Genomic DNA, 13,510 nt, shown 5'->3' with positions numbered 1-13,510 from the left:
ATCTTAATGTATTCATTTATAATGAAAAACATGTATAACTCTCAAGTTGGCTACATGTATTACAGATGTTTACTGAAAAACAAATTCTCCTGGTAGGCAAAGCTATGTGAGAAGACAAATACTAATCAGAGATGTGTGTGTTAAGCATGGTGGTTGTGTGTGTGTGTGAGAGAGAGAGAGAGAGAGAGAGAGAGATAATTTGTTGGATAATGTTAATGGCTGGTGTCATGGAGCATTTGTGTCCATCAGGCTACAAATAGAAAAACAGAAACCACACTAGATACTTTAACACAGAGAATTTACTATAAGAAATTATACAACACAGAGAAGTAACCATCTTGTAAGGTTGGGGGAACCAAGAGGAGAGGCTGGTGTCATCTGGATTTAGAAGCTAGAAGAAGGGACCCTGCAGGCTTCTGAATAGGGGGCACTGCCCACCTCAAACTGATACCTTTGGCAGGGTACAATGAGAATTCTGGGAATATAGAAAGAAGTTTACCTGCAACCAACTATAGCTACCAGGGTTAAGGGCCATTGCTCAGATGACACAAAAACAGCGAGCCAAAAAAAAGAGCAAGTGTCTTCTACAGCCATCCAGGACCCTCTTCTGTCACCCAATATGGGTTGACAAAGGAGAAAAGTAATTTGAAGAATCTGAGTTCCAACATCCCAGGGCAGAGTTTTGAAGGGTGAGTTGGAGCTGAGAGACAACAATGTAAAACCTAATGCACCAATCTCCTAGGAATGTTCCTGCCACAAGGAACAGACATTCAAGCTCCTGGGGCAGAGCTGGAAACACATCATCCAGGTTGGTCTGAATTTTCCTTTTGTAAATTTTATTCAGATTACCTCCATTTTTCCTAATCATTTCTTTCTTCAGACAGAGGACAATATAATTCCTTATACAAAAGCTTTCTTTTTTCTCCTGGTGTTTGCATCCAGTGTACTTGGATTGGATTTAGGGTATTCACAGACAATCTTTTGAGTCTTTCTCATTAAGATGACCTGCTAACTTTGTATTGGACACTGGTGGCTGTAGCTGGTTCCAGGTCAGCTTCTTTCTATATTCCCAGAATTAGCCTCATTGTACCCTGGCAAGGGTATCAGTTTTAGTTGGGCAGTGCACCCCCTCAGAAGCCTGAGTCTCAGCCCTGTAGGGTCCCTTCTTCCAGCTTCTAAATCTAGATAACACCAACCTCTTCCCTTGGTTCCCCCAGCCTTAGGACACAGTGACCTTCCCCAAGGCTAGCCTGCCCAGCCCTATTTTGCTACTTGAGAAACCAAGGTGGACTTCTGTAGATGGAGGTCAAACAAGCTTGATCCAGATCATGAAGAAGCCTGAAGCAGAGGCAGCTCTGACACTTCGGAACCCAGTTTCCCAGCGGGACCATGCTATACTGGCCTCCTAGTCATTTGACAAGGCAAACTGCGTTCACACAATGAAGGCAAGATGAGGGTTTTCTTGAAGATCTTGCTTGGCTACAGTGGGATCTTGAAAGATCCAAGCAAATTCCTCAAAATGGGACACTGATTTTCAGGAATTGCTTAATGTGATCGTGAGAGCTGGCAAGTCTGAAACTCACAGGGCAGGCCAGTAGGCTTTAAATTCCTAGTCGATGTTGCAGTCTTGAGTTTAAAGGCAGTCTGGAGGCAGAACTGTTTTCTCTTTAGGGTCCCTCAGTCTGTTCTTTTAAGGCCTTCAGCTGATTGGATGAGACCCGTCCACATTATGGCGGGTAATATAATTCATTCAAAGTCTACTGATTTAAATATTAATCACCTCTAAAGAATACCTTTACAGCAACATCTAGACTGGTGTTAGACCAAACAATAGGGAACCATAAGCTAGCCAAGTTGACACAAAAAATTCACACTATAAAAAGTAAATAAACATCCCAGGAGAGTTGAGAACATTTGATAATCATGAAAAATAATCCAATGATACTTGAGAGACTGGAAGATAACTTTCTCATTCTGAAATATTCCAGAGAAGATGTGATAAGACTTTTTGAATGAACCTGCAGAGATCACCTCATTGTCCATATCCCCTAAGTTCCTCTAAGCTCAGCCTTCTTTAGGGTTCCATAAACCTCTCCACCCTAGTTAGCCAGTTACTTCCATTGCTCATCAATCCTTCTCATGTGATCCTCTCTCCTAGTCATTGTCTCTTTGCCTTAAAAGTCCTCCTATTTTACTCCCTCTTCATGAAGTTTATCTAGGCTCATTCAGATAATACCACAAAGGGTTCTCGTTGTTACGGTACATATCCGAGCTACTCAGCGCTTGGCATCATCTCTATGGCAGACACTGTTTGTTGTTATTTTCTTTTTTTCTTTTGTGGAGGCTACAGCAACTCCACCCTGAATGCTAATCTTCCATGTTGACTTCTGATTAACACCTGTCCTGGGAAGGCCTCTAACATTTCCAGTATATTTATTGCTCCTTGGGTAAGATCACATACTTACTGTAAATCCTGCCCTTTGGTTAAAACAACCTGGATGTTATCATACTTCACTTGTCCTACACACCCCATCTGAATCACACATACCCCTTCCTCATGATATATAAGTTCCTGCTCTGGGGAGTAATGGTGCAGGGATCCATCATCTCCTTTCAGCACTACTTGAGATACAGACATGGCTTCTGTTTCTAAATTCCTACTAAATGTTTCTTTCAGAGAAACTGCGTATGTCAGCTTCTGTCTTCGACCTCTCAGCTTCCTTGGACTTTGGGGTAGGCTTGCATAGACCTGTCCAGTATGGAACACCTTGTAACAGAGTCTTAATTTTGTTCTTCTGTCTTTCAGGTAAAGTGAGTTCTAGTCGCAGGAAATAAAATATGACTAGATTCATCTTTTGGCCAGTGACTATTTTAGTCATGGACTTGACATTATACGATATGAAGAGAATCTGCTGGGGAATTTTGGGAAGGACTCCTTACTCCTGAAAAGGGACATATAGAAAGGAAATGTACCTTTTCTCTCTCTTCTTCCACTGAATACAGTCATGTTTACATACAAAGTGGGACATTACAGCAAATCCTAGGATGGCAGAGCAGAAAGATGGAAATAACCTTGTCCTGGATGGCATTTGTGAGCCACCAAATTACCTAATTACCTAGTCTTCAAACCACTCAACTATCTTCTATGCGAGATAATAAATTTTCTGTTGTTTACACCTTTGAAGTGGTTCAAAATTATCTTTATTGTGTTATTACTTAATACTCTACGTATCTGTCTTATTTTCCCAACTAGATCAAACATCCTTGAATGAAACAACAATACCATGATTATCTTTGTATATAGCCTGTTCTGCAACTCATACATAGTAAATACTCCATAAATGCCTGTCCTTGGTAGAATAAGTAAGTGGAAAATATAAACCAAATTAATGGATTAAGTATGTACTGTACTGGCTAGTTAAACACTGCCTGAGCTCAAATAAGGCAATTGTAAGGGAGTTGAAGGATTTAGAGAGCTGGAAATCCTCCACTTATTTGGTTGTCCCAAGATACTTCCTGAGGAGGCAGGGTACTTCCTCTACATGTCCAGTCCTTCTTCTGGGAGGTCTTTCCTGATTTCTTACAACAGAAACAATGCCACGTCCTAGACATTTTTCTAGTTAAATTGGCGCCTGCTGACTGGGTTCTGGCCAATGGGTGTGAGTGAGGCAAGCTGTTCCTCAGCTTAGCCTTTGAAAACATTCAGTGAGATCATTCTACTCTTCGTCTCCTCCTTCACTTACTTTGGTGGCCATGTGTTCTACGTAGTGGAGCTATGATGGCAGAGTCTCTGTCAGCCTGGGTCCCTGAGTGACTGGGTGGAGGAGAACTCTCTGTTGACCCTTATAAAACATGTACTCATGGTGCCAGGCACCTGTAATCCCAGCTACTCAGGAGGCTGAGGCAGGAGAATCACTTTAACCCGGGAAGTGAAGGTTGCAGTGAGCCAAGGTCATGCCACTACACTCCAGCCTGGGTGACAGAGCAAGACTGCGTCTCAAAAAAAAAAAAAAAAAATGTACTCCAAGTTGTGAATAAACTTTATGGTGTTAAGCCACTGTGCTTTCAGAATTAATTTGTTACTACAGATAGTCTATGTACTCTATGTACTGTCCCACTCAATAGACATCCTTAACTAGATATGTTCTCTCCCATATGATCTTAGAGCACTAAAATGTCTTCTTTGCAGTATTTTCCAAATTAAAATTTATATTTATCTATTGTATTCTTTTATTAATGCGGTTCTCTTCTCATTAGACCATCTATACCATGATGAGATCCTTGTTTTCTTACTACTGTACTTTTAATGCCTAATATAGTGCCAGCCACGTGATAGATGGCAATAAATATCTGCTAATGAATGGACAGATAGATGGATGAATAGATGGCTGCATATCGTCTTTAGCTACAGACCCACCTGAGTTTTGAGTTCTATCTCCTTGACTTTCTAGCTGTTACTTTGTCCTTTCTAAGTCTCAATTTCCTCATTAGTAAAATGAGGCTCATGTTATCTATCTTACACGGTTGTTGTGAAGATTAAAAGAGACATTGATGCAGCAAAGCACTTTCTTCCTAGCACAGTGCCTGGCACCCACTCACTGTCAAATGTTGGCCATTATTATAGCTCAGGGATTGGAGAAAGGGGTAGAACTAAAGAAAATTACTAGAAAGAAAACATCAAGTCGGCATAAATTGTTTTGTATTTCCTGCTAGTGATTAAACAATTAAAAACAGGATTTGAATCATTAAACCTATTAAGAGGTTATAGATCACTAAAAACAATTTCTTTCTTTTAATAATTGACTGGGAAAAATTATGCCTCCATTGAATTGAGCTCCAGATACTACAGGGTGTTGGTGTTAAGTTTGGGAGGCTTCTGCATGCAATTTTGAAGATATTTCCTTAATTTCTTCGATTTTTCCAAAGATGAATTTGAAAACATAAGGTCAGATTTCTATATAGAAACAGAGATAAACATCTTAAAGGAATAAAGCTGTATAAATTTATGAATAATCCTTATAAAATCTTGAGTCTGCCTTGAAAATTAATCACTGGATTCAGCAAATAATGGAGCTTCTCTGTCTTGCCTGCTTTCATGGTTTGCCACAGGCTGTTCCAGGACTCTGAAAGTATTAAGGAGCAAAATGTTTCCACATGAGTAATGCTGATTTCAGACACTCCACCCGAACCACAAAGGGAGCAGATCTGGGGTTGGCATCCCAAATACATTTCTTTATTCTGAGCCTTAAACTAGGCAGTAAAGAAAAAGCATTTTTGGATTCTAAACCAGGAGTCCACCGAACCATCTCCCATTGGTTCCTGTCTGCTTGTGTGACATGGGGCTCTCATCTTTCAGAGCCATTTGCCTCTGTCTGCATGCCTTCCTACAAATCCACTCAAATGCTCATGCTCCATAACTGCATCATTGGATGGCCCCATTTAAGATAGACTTTGGCACATAATTATCCAGTTTTTATGCACCTAACCGACATGTGTATCTCTGGAAAGGACGCCTGTGTGATGAGCAATAACAGTACAACAGGATTTTAAGAAAAGCAGAGCCAGCTGCAGCCCAATTAACTCATTGCCTCACCCTGTTATATTTGATGAATAATAGCCCAGAAAAGAGAAGTAACATGCCCAAGGCAATGCAGCTAGTTAGTGGCAGCTCCAGAACCAAAGCAAAAGTCTGCTGACTGTTAGTCCAGGGATCTTCATGCTTCATTATGGGTGATATGTTGTGTATCTAGTACAATAAGATGTTGCTCCTCAGTATTTAATGTACTGAAAAGAGATGAATTAATAATTTTTGTTTGCTGGCTAGATTATCACTCTGGTTTCTAAGCTAAACTCAAATGCCACTAATCCTATTAAGACTTCCCTGATGAGGCAGAGTGACGAGTAGAGAAACGGGCCGAGTATGGAAAGACTTGGCATTGGGTCTCAGCTGTTATAATTAGCAGTGCGACGTTGAGTCCTTTGCTTCTGCACATTGTCCAGAAGCATGGCTTTCAGACTTCCCCAGAACTGGGCCCCCAGACAGGGAATCCAAAAGGATTAAAGAGAATTGAGCTGTTTCCATCTCTTCTTCCTTGTTTGTTCCTATCCTCTGGGAAAATGGATTTTAGCCATCTGAAAAAGAGAAGACTTCTTGGATTAATCCTCCACATTGGGAAACTATAGCTGGGAAAGGAGGATAACTAGGAGAGGCATGAAAGATAAGAAAAACACAGTTCTGTACCTCGGTTCCCAGAGATTCAGATGCTCTATCCAGGGACGAGTAGACTTTTCTGTAAAGGGCTGTGTAATAAATATTTTAGGCTCTATGGACCATAGAATTTCTGTCTCAACTACTCAAGTCTGCCACTGCAGCTTGAAAGCTGCTATGAACAATTCAGAAATGAATGAGCAGGGTTGTGTTCCAACAAAACTTTATTTATAAAAACAAATGGCAGCCCACAGGCCATAATTTGCAGACCACTGGTCTACTCTAAGCCTGATCACTCCAGGATCTTCTTGACTGAATCATGAGAGAGATTGTCAGGGGAGTCACTGTGGTTCCATAACTCAAGAAAAACTATCAACACATGGAAAATAGAATTTTTAAAAGGGCAATAAGTGGTGCTTCTAAACCAACTGTAGGAATCTGAATTTTTTTTTACCTTCCTATCTGTCTCCTTTTTGGTTTTGTCTGTATCTTCTGTATCTGTCCATATTTTTATCAGCTCCTCTATCTCCCCCTTTTCTCTCTCCTTTTCCTTTTGGATTATCATCATCACTATTCTCTGCCATATGTAGACCAAAAAACATGTGTATCAATTAGGGATTTGAATATTAGCAACAGAAATCATCACATGATGTCTTAGGCAGAAAAGTTTTGCATCAAAAAGTTACAAGAAGCTCATAGAATTGACTGGCACCTAGAGGACCAGGCTTGGAAAAATGCAGGACAAACTGTATAGAGGGTCCCACGTGGGAAACTAATCAGTGATTTTTCAGCATGAACAGTTTGGCTGTAATGTCACTGTTGGTGGAGTCAGACTTTGTATCCTCCTGGACATCCATAAACCATTATAACTAATTCTTAACTGACCCTTTGTTCTTTGTCTTTTATTCCAAATTCCTGGGTGGGAGTTATCCAATTATCTGATTGGCTGATTCTAAACTACATGCCCATGCTATAGCTACCGTATTGTAGAAAGAAGGGGAAAACTCCAAACTTAAGTTCTACACTGGACAGCAGGACATTGAATCCCACTATTATCACACAAAAGGAGGGATTCTCACCGTATGAAAAGTATATAGATATTGCACAACCAACACTTTGACAACAGTCAGTCAGCACAGATGAGGCATTCAAAGCCAAAGGTGACCTCTGTGTGAAACATCCAATTAACATCTGAGGACTGACATACAAGGGGTTGATTCTAAATTGACTACAGTATTATTACTGTATTCTGCCTATGGGTTCAGACATGGGAGGGAGATATAAATTGTCAACCTAATCAAATTTATATTCCCTGGCTGTAGAAGGATTTTCAATTCATAACAGGAAGTGTAAGACTACAGATTAATCACTGACATGGATTAGGTGCTGGGTGACCCACATCTGCTTTCTAAGTCCATGGGGAATTTAACAATAAATCAAAACTCCGGGGACAGTCTCAACGTCCTGGCAGTTATGCCCATGAAAATCTAATATTTTCCAATATGCAGTGAGAAATCTGCACACATCTGTCTTCAGCTCCGAAACACAGAGCAGCTGGGAGGCAGCTGCTCAGCCTCGGGGAAATAGGGTCAATCGTCCTGTGACACTCACCCCATCAAAATCTGGACCCTCTCTTGAAATGGCTGCAGTTCCTGGTATCAACCTACTTTAAGATGCATCACCTACCTTAGTCATTGTCACTGGAATTTCAGAAACCTCCCTTCTCCAATTTAGAAATGGCATCCATCAGTTTTATTCTGAAATGCATGATTCTACACTTGCTCCAGAAAAATCTCATTACTTTCGCAGAAAATGTCCTCTGTTTTGATTGAAAATTATGCAAGGTTTTGATGAGTTCCAAGTCATTATTTTATGGTTTCACAATAGACAAGGCATCAGGGAAGGGAAAGAAGAGGGAGTGAGGGAACACAGAGTCAATGTGTGCAATCCTATATGTTCATCATGGTACAGCACTTTTGTCTTTTCTCTTACTCATGCTTGTGCCTATTTTAGTTCACCTTTTATTTTTGACATCATTTTGTCTCTAATGCTTTTACTTATTGACTTTTATCATGATAGATATATATATACACATATATATATATAGAGAGAGAGAGAGAGAGAGAAAGAAAGAAAGAGACAGGGTGTCAGCCTGTTGCCTAGGCTGGAACGCAGTGGTATGATCACGGCTCCCTGCAGCCTTGACCTCCCGGGCTCAAGTGATCCTCCCACCTCAGCTTCCCGAGTAGCTGAGACTACAGGCACATGCTACCATGCCTGGCTAATTTTTTCTTTTGGTAAAGGTGAAGTCTCACTATGTTGCCCAGGCTAGTCTCAAACTCCTGGGCTCAAGCGATCCTCCCACCTTGGCCTCCAAAAGTGCTGGGATTATAGATGTGAGCCTCACACCCAGCCATGACTTTTACATTCTAATGAACCAGTCCAGGTAGTTGAAACATTTTCTTGAATTGGAAATACAGTGCAGACAGAAAAAATAACAAGAAAAAATGTAATTTTAACAAGCACAAATAGTAACCTACTAATGCCATCAGCAGAACCACGTCCTTACTGGAATGTGAGCAGAGGTCAGCTGACCAATGCAAACCTTGGGTTCCCTTAAAAAGTAGAACACTTACAATAACGTTCAGGAATCTGTGAGATAATACTTAATCTTTCATTTCAAAAATTTCCAACTGTACATCCATCAACGTATTTTCCTCTGAAACGAGATTAAACCACCTGCTAACCACTTCATTGACATGCGACGAACAGCGATCCAAAGACCACACTTTGAAAAGGACTCAGCCTTCATGTCAAGTGTCAAGTGATAAGTAGAACAGATGGTGTGGGGATGTTTGGAACCCTAGAATCACTGGTTTTTTAGTTGAAAGGAACTATAAGAATAATCTAGAACAATGCTGAAAATTGTGGGCTGTGTGACTCAGAGTCACTTAGGATGAACGTGTGAAACTGAGTCAAGCAGAGGAGAAAGGTGACTATGAAATAGTAATAATGATAATTTTAAATGTCACTGGCTTTGTTAATCAAGAAATAGATTGAGGACAGACAATGCATTGGGACATTCATCATCCCACATGTCATGAAGACCAAGTGTCTGGCTATCTCTAAGACATTTCTTCCCAAAGAAATTGTTTTTCCAGTTTTTTTCTCTACAATTCTCATTCCTATAACCAGTTCTCCAAAAAGATGGACCCTTCACCAGTTCTAGAACATTTAGTGTAATTTCTAATTATCTTAGCAAAAACCCTTTATTAGAGGACTCTTTTTGGTGACTAGGGTAAGTTTCTCTGAATCAAGGAAATCTGATTTTATGGCAGTGAAGAAGGCTGGAAGCCAGGAGCTTATGGTCAAAGTTGGACAACTTTATTAAAGGGTGATGAGGCATCCTGGCCTGTGAAGTAGGCCAGGAGGTGCCGAAGTTTTTGATCCCACAGTTCCTCCAGCAGATCCAGGTAAACATGTTTCTTACCACTGTAAACAGGCCAGTGTTCGTGCCATGTTTACCATGCCATTAACCAGTAAAAGGGACTTTGATTGTTTTACGGGGCAAAAGACCCGCCTCCCTGCCTTGGCTTCCCTCACTCCAGTCCTGGACCATCCTTGACAGGAAAGAAGAAGTTTGTACTGTTCTGTGAGAGGGCTCCATCTGCAGAAGCACATGTTTACCACACTTGCGGACACTCTGCTGTTACAGCATGAAGAACAGCAGCAAATGAGTCTTCTGGGATGTTTCAATAAGATTTATTTCTCCATCCTATTTATTTCCTCTCTGTGGATATCATGTGAGGCTTTTCAGATCCAATTCCCTACCCCACCCCCTTACCTTTGCTCATTTTCTTTGAAGTACTCTGAAGACCACATGCCCTTGAATTCTGGTTCTGTCACCATTACTTGAAAGTTGCTGATTTAGGGTGAAGAGCGGAGGAGCAGAGCAAAGGTGTGGGAGAGAGAGAAAGGGAAGAGGAGCAAGGAGCAAGACGGAGACTTTTTTCATCACTTTTCTGTCATATTTCCTGCCAAGGTCAATATGTTTAACCATGCTTTGCTTTCCTGGCTCATTGGGCAGTCACTCAGTATACAGACACCCAGGGGTCCCAGAGAAATGTCATTCTCCTCAAAATGTAATAGCCTTCAGCCCAGACAAAAGCCTGAGTCAGACAAATGATAGGCTGGTAAGAGACTTGGCTGGCTCTCAGAGCAGACTGGAGCAAGGAGGAGGCAGAAATGTTACCTGGCAGGCAAGCTCTGAGTTTTTTCCCTTTCTCTAGGAGTGGGTCTAGGTCACAGGCCTAGTCAATGTGTTAGGTTGCACAAAGTAGACTTTCAAATGCCACTATTGGCATCACAAATACCCTGACATGCTGTTTGTCATTCTGCATAATGCACAGCCAACTGGCCTGTCTATTTCTATGGGTAAATCCGAGAAGACACCCTTTACAGCACATGCAGGAGTCCTCTCCAACTCTCTTTGAGGTGGAAGATGGGCACAATTCACTCTCTTTCCCTGTCTGGTCACAGCCATTTGTTCTATCCATAATAGCATTATCATATTGCTTTCATTGAATATCACAAGTTTGGACTGCACAGGTCCATTTATAGGTGAATCTTTTTCAAAAATACAGCTGTCTCTCCATATCCCCAAGTTCCCCATTGACAATTAACATGGGTTGAAAATACAGTATTCAAGGGATGCTAAACCCACAAATATGCTGGATCAACTTTTTGTGTATGTGGGTTCTGCAGGGTAGACTGTGGGATTTGAGGATACACTGATTTTCACATCCTTAGGAGTCCTGTAACCAATCCCTCAAGAATATGGAGGTATGGCCATATTTACTCCTCTGAGTTCAAAAGTTCTTTTAGGTCAGAAACTTAGGCTAGGTATTTTGTTTTCCTAGAATCTAGTGCTGTGCCCAGCACAAAACCAGCTTTCAATGAATATACTTTTAATGACTGCAAAAAGGAATTAGTAATTATCTTCAGCAAGACAGTCACAAAGATGTCCAATTATAGCTCCTCCAAGTCTTCACAATGGAATCAAAGAGTTAGGTGTTGAAAATAGAAGTTGACCAAAACATAGTCCCTCCACTCCAGGGACTTAAGGTCAAGAGGAAGAGGTCAAGATGAGAAACAGAGAATTACAGCCACATGAAAAGTTATGGTGAAGGTTTGAACTGCATGCAGGAGAGCAGATGCAAGCTGAAGATGCCAAACAGGTTTCCTCCCCCTTTAACAATTGTGTTTGTTTACTAAGGCTGCTGTAACAAAGTATGACAGACTGGGAAGCTTAGAGAGCAGACATTTATTTTCTCACAGTTTTGGAGGCTGGGAGCCCAGGATCAAGGTGTACAGAGTGTGTGTCTCCTTGGCTTGCAGATGACCATCATCTTGCTGAGTCTCTATAAGGTTGTCCGTGTGTGCACATATCTGGTGTCTCTCCGTGTCTCTAAATGCCTTCTTCTTATAAGGATACCAGTCAGATTGGATTATGGCCCACCCTAACAGCCTCATTTTAACTTAATTAACTTACCTCTTAGTTCCTTCAGGCTATTATAGCAAACTGCCAAATACTAGATGGGTTAAACAACAAGTATTTATTTCTCACAGTTTTGGAGGCTGGATAGTCCAAGATCAAGGCACCATCAGATTCAGTATCTGTCGAAGGCCTGCTTCCTGGTCTATAGACAGCTGTCTTCTCTGTGCCTTCACATGGCAATAGGGGCTGAGGAGTTCTCTGAGGTCTCTTTTATAGGGGCACTAATCCCATTCATGAGGGCTTTGCCCTCATGACCTAATCACCTCCTAAGGGACCTCTTGCTAACACCATCAGCTTGGGAGTTTAGAGCTCAACTTATGAATTTGGGGAAATACAAACATTCAGTCCATAACACCTTTTAAAGACTTTATCTCCAAATACAGTCATATGCTGAGGTACTAGGGGTTAGGGCTTCAACATATAAATTGGGGTGGAGGGTTGGGACACAGTTCAGCCCATAATAATAGCAATGACCCATAAAGATCCTGGATGCACCTCAGGCCTTAGCATACCTGGCTCTACCATGTGCTGAGTCTGCTACAACCACCACTGCTTGGGCCCAGGCACTGTTGTCTCCCCAAGAATAGGCAGGCCTCTGAGGGTCATTGTTAAATCATGGGAAGTGGCCACCTTGCTCAGGACTTGACTGCAGATTTACTCAGGCCATTAAATTATAGCCTTCTAAGACACAATCAGTGCATAGAATGTTACTACAGTGTTACTACCAGCTTTCTCAAAGAGACCTTTCATGCAAATACTTCCTAATTTAAATGACATCACTTCCTGATTCTGTAAGGCTGGCCTTGAGCAAAATAATAGACCAAACAAAGTAGTCATGCATTGCTTAATGATGGGAATGCATTCTGAGAAATGCTTCGTGAGGTGATTTTGTCGTTGTGCAAACACCTTAGAGTGTGCTCACACAAACCTAGATGGTATAGCCTACTGCACACCTAGGCTGTATACCATAGCCTATTGCTTCCAGGCTGCAAACCTGTAGCAGGTTACTGTAGTGAGGGTCATAGGCAATTGTAACACAATGGTATTTATGTATCTAAACGTGTCTAAACACAGAAAAGGCAGAGTAAAAATTTGCTATTAAAAATTAAAAATGGTACGCCTGTGTATTAGTCTGTTTTCATGCTGTTAATAAAGACATACCCAAGAATGGGGGCAATTTACAAAAGAAAGAGGTTTAATTGGACTCACAGTTCCACCTGGCTGGGGAGGCCTCACAATCATGGCAGAAGGCAAGGAGAAGAATGTCACGTCTTACGTGGATGGTAGCAAACAGAGGGCTTAGGCAGAGAAACTTCCACTTTTAAAACTATCAGATCGCTTGAGACTCATTCACTATCACAAGAATGGCATGCGAAAAATCTGCCTCCATGATTCAATTACCTCCCACTGGGTCCCTTCCACAACATGTGGGAATCCAAGATGAGATTTGGGTGGGAACACAGCCAGCTCATATCATTCCATCACGGCCCCTCCCAAATCTTATGTCCTTACATTTCAAAACCAATCATGCCTTGCCAACAGTCTCCCAAAGTCTTAACTTATTTCAGCATTAACTCAAAAATCCACAGTCCAAAGTCTCATCCAAGACAAGGCAAGTCCCTTCTGCCTATGAGCCTGTGAAATCAAAAGCAAGTTAGTTACTTCCTAGATACAATGGGAGTACAGACATTGGGTAAATATAGCCATTCCAAATGGGAGAAATTGGCCAAAACAACAAGGCTACA

General features: G+C 41.3%; 1 protein-coding gene across 1 annotated transcript in view; it reads right to left on the bottom strand.

Moving 5' to 3' along the window:
* The window catches only part of C1QTNF3 (C1q and TNF related 3), a 41,680-nt gene extending 28,592 nt beyond the window's left edge, over positions 1 to 13,088 (bottom strand). Inside the window, exon 1 of the mRNA XM_073014812.1 lies at positions 12,975 to 13,088. Coding sequence (XP_072870913.1) covers positions 12,975 to 13,007 — 33 coding nt within the window. The 5' untranslated portion in view covers positions 13,008 to 13,088. The remainder of the gene's footprint in view (positions 1 to 12,974) is intronic.
* Between the last annotated feature and the right edge of the window lie 422 nt (positions 13,089 to 13,510).

The sequence above is a fragment of the Chlorocebus sabaeus genome, chromosome 4 (genome assembly GCF_047675955.1).
Source record: "Chlorocebus sabaeus isolate Y175 chromosome 4, mChlSab1.0.hap1, whole genome shotgun sequence".
NCBI classification, from domain to species: Eukaryota; Metazoa; Chordata; class Mammalia; order Primates; family Cercopithecidae; genus Chlorocebus; species Chlorocebus sabaeus.
Note: the sequence above shows the minus strand (reverse complement) of the source record. Positions and strands in the feature narration are given on the sequence as shown.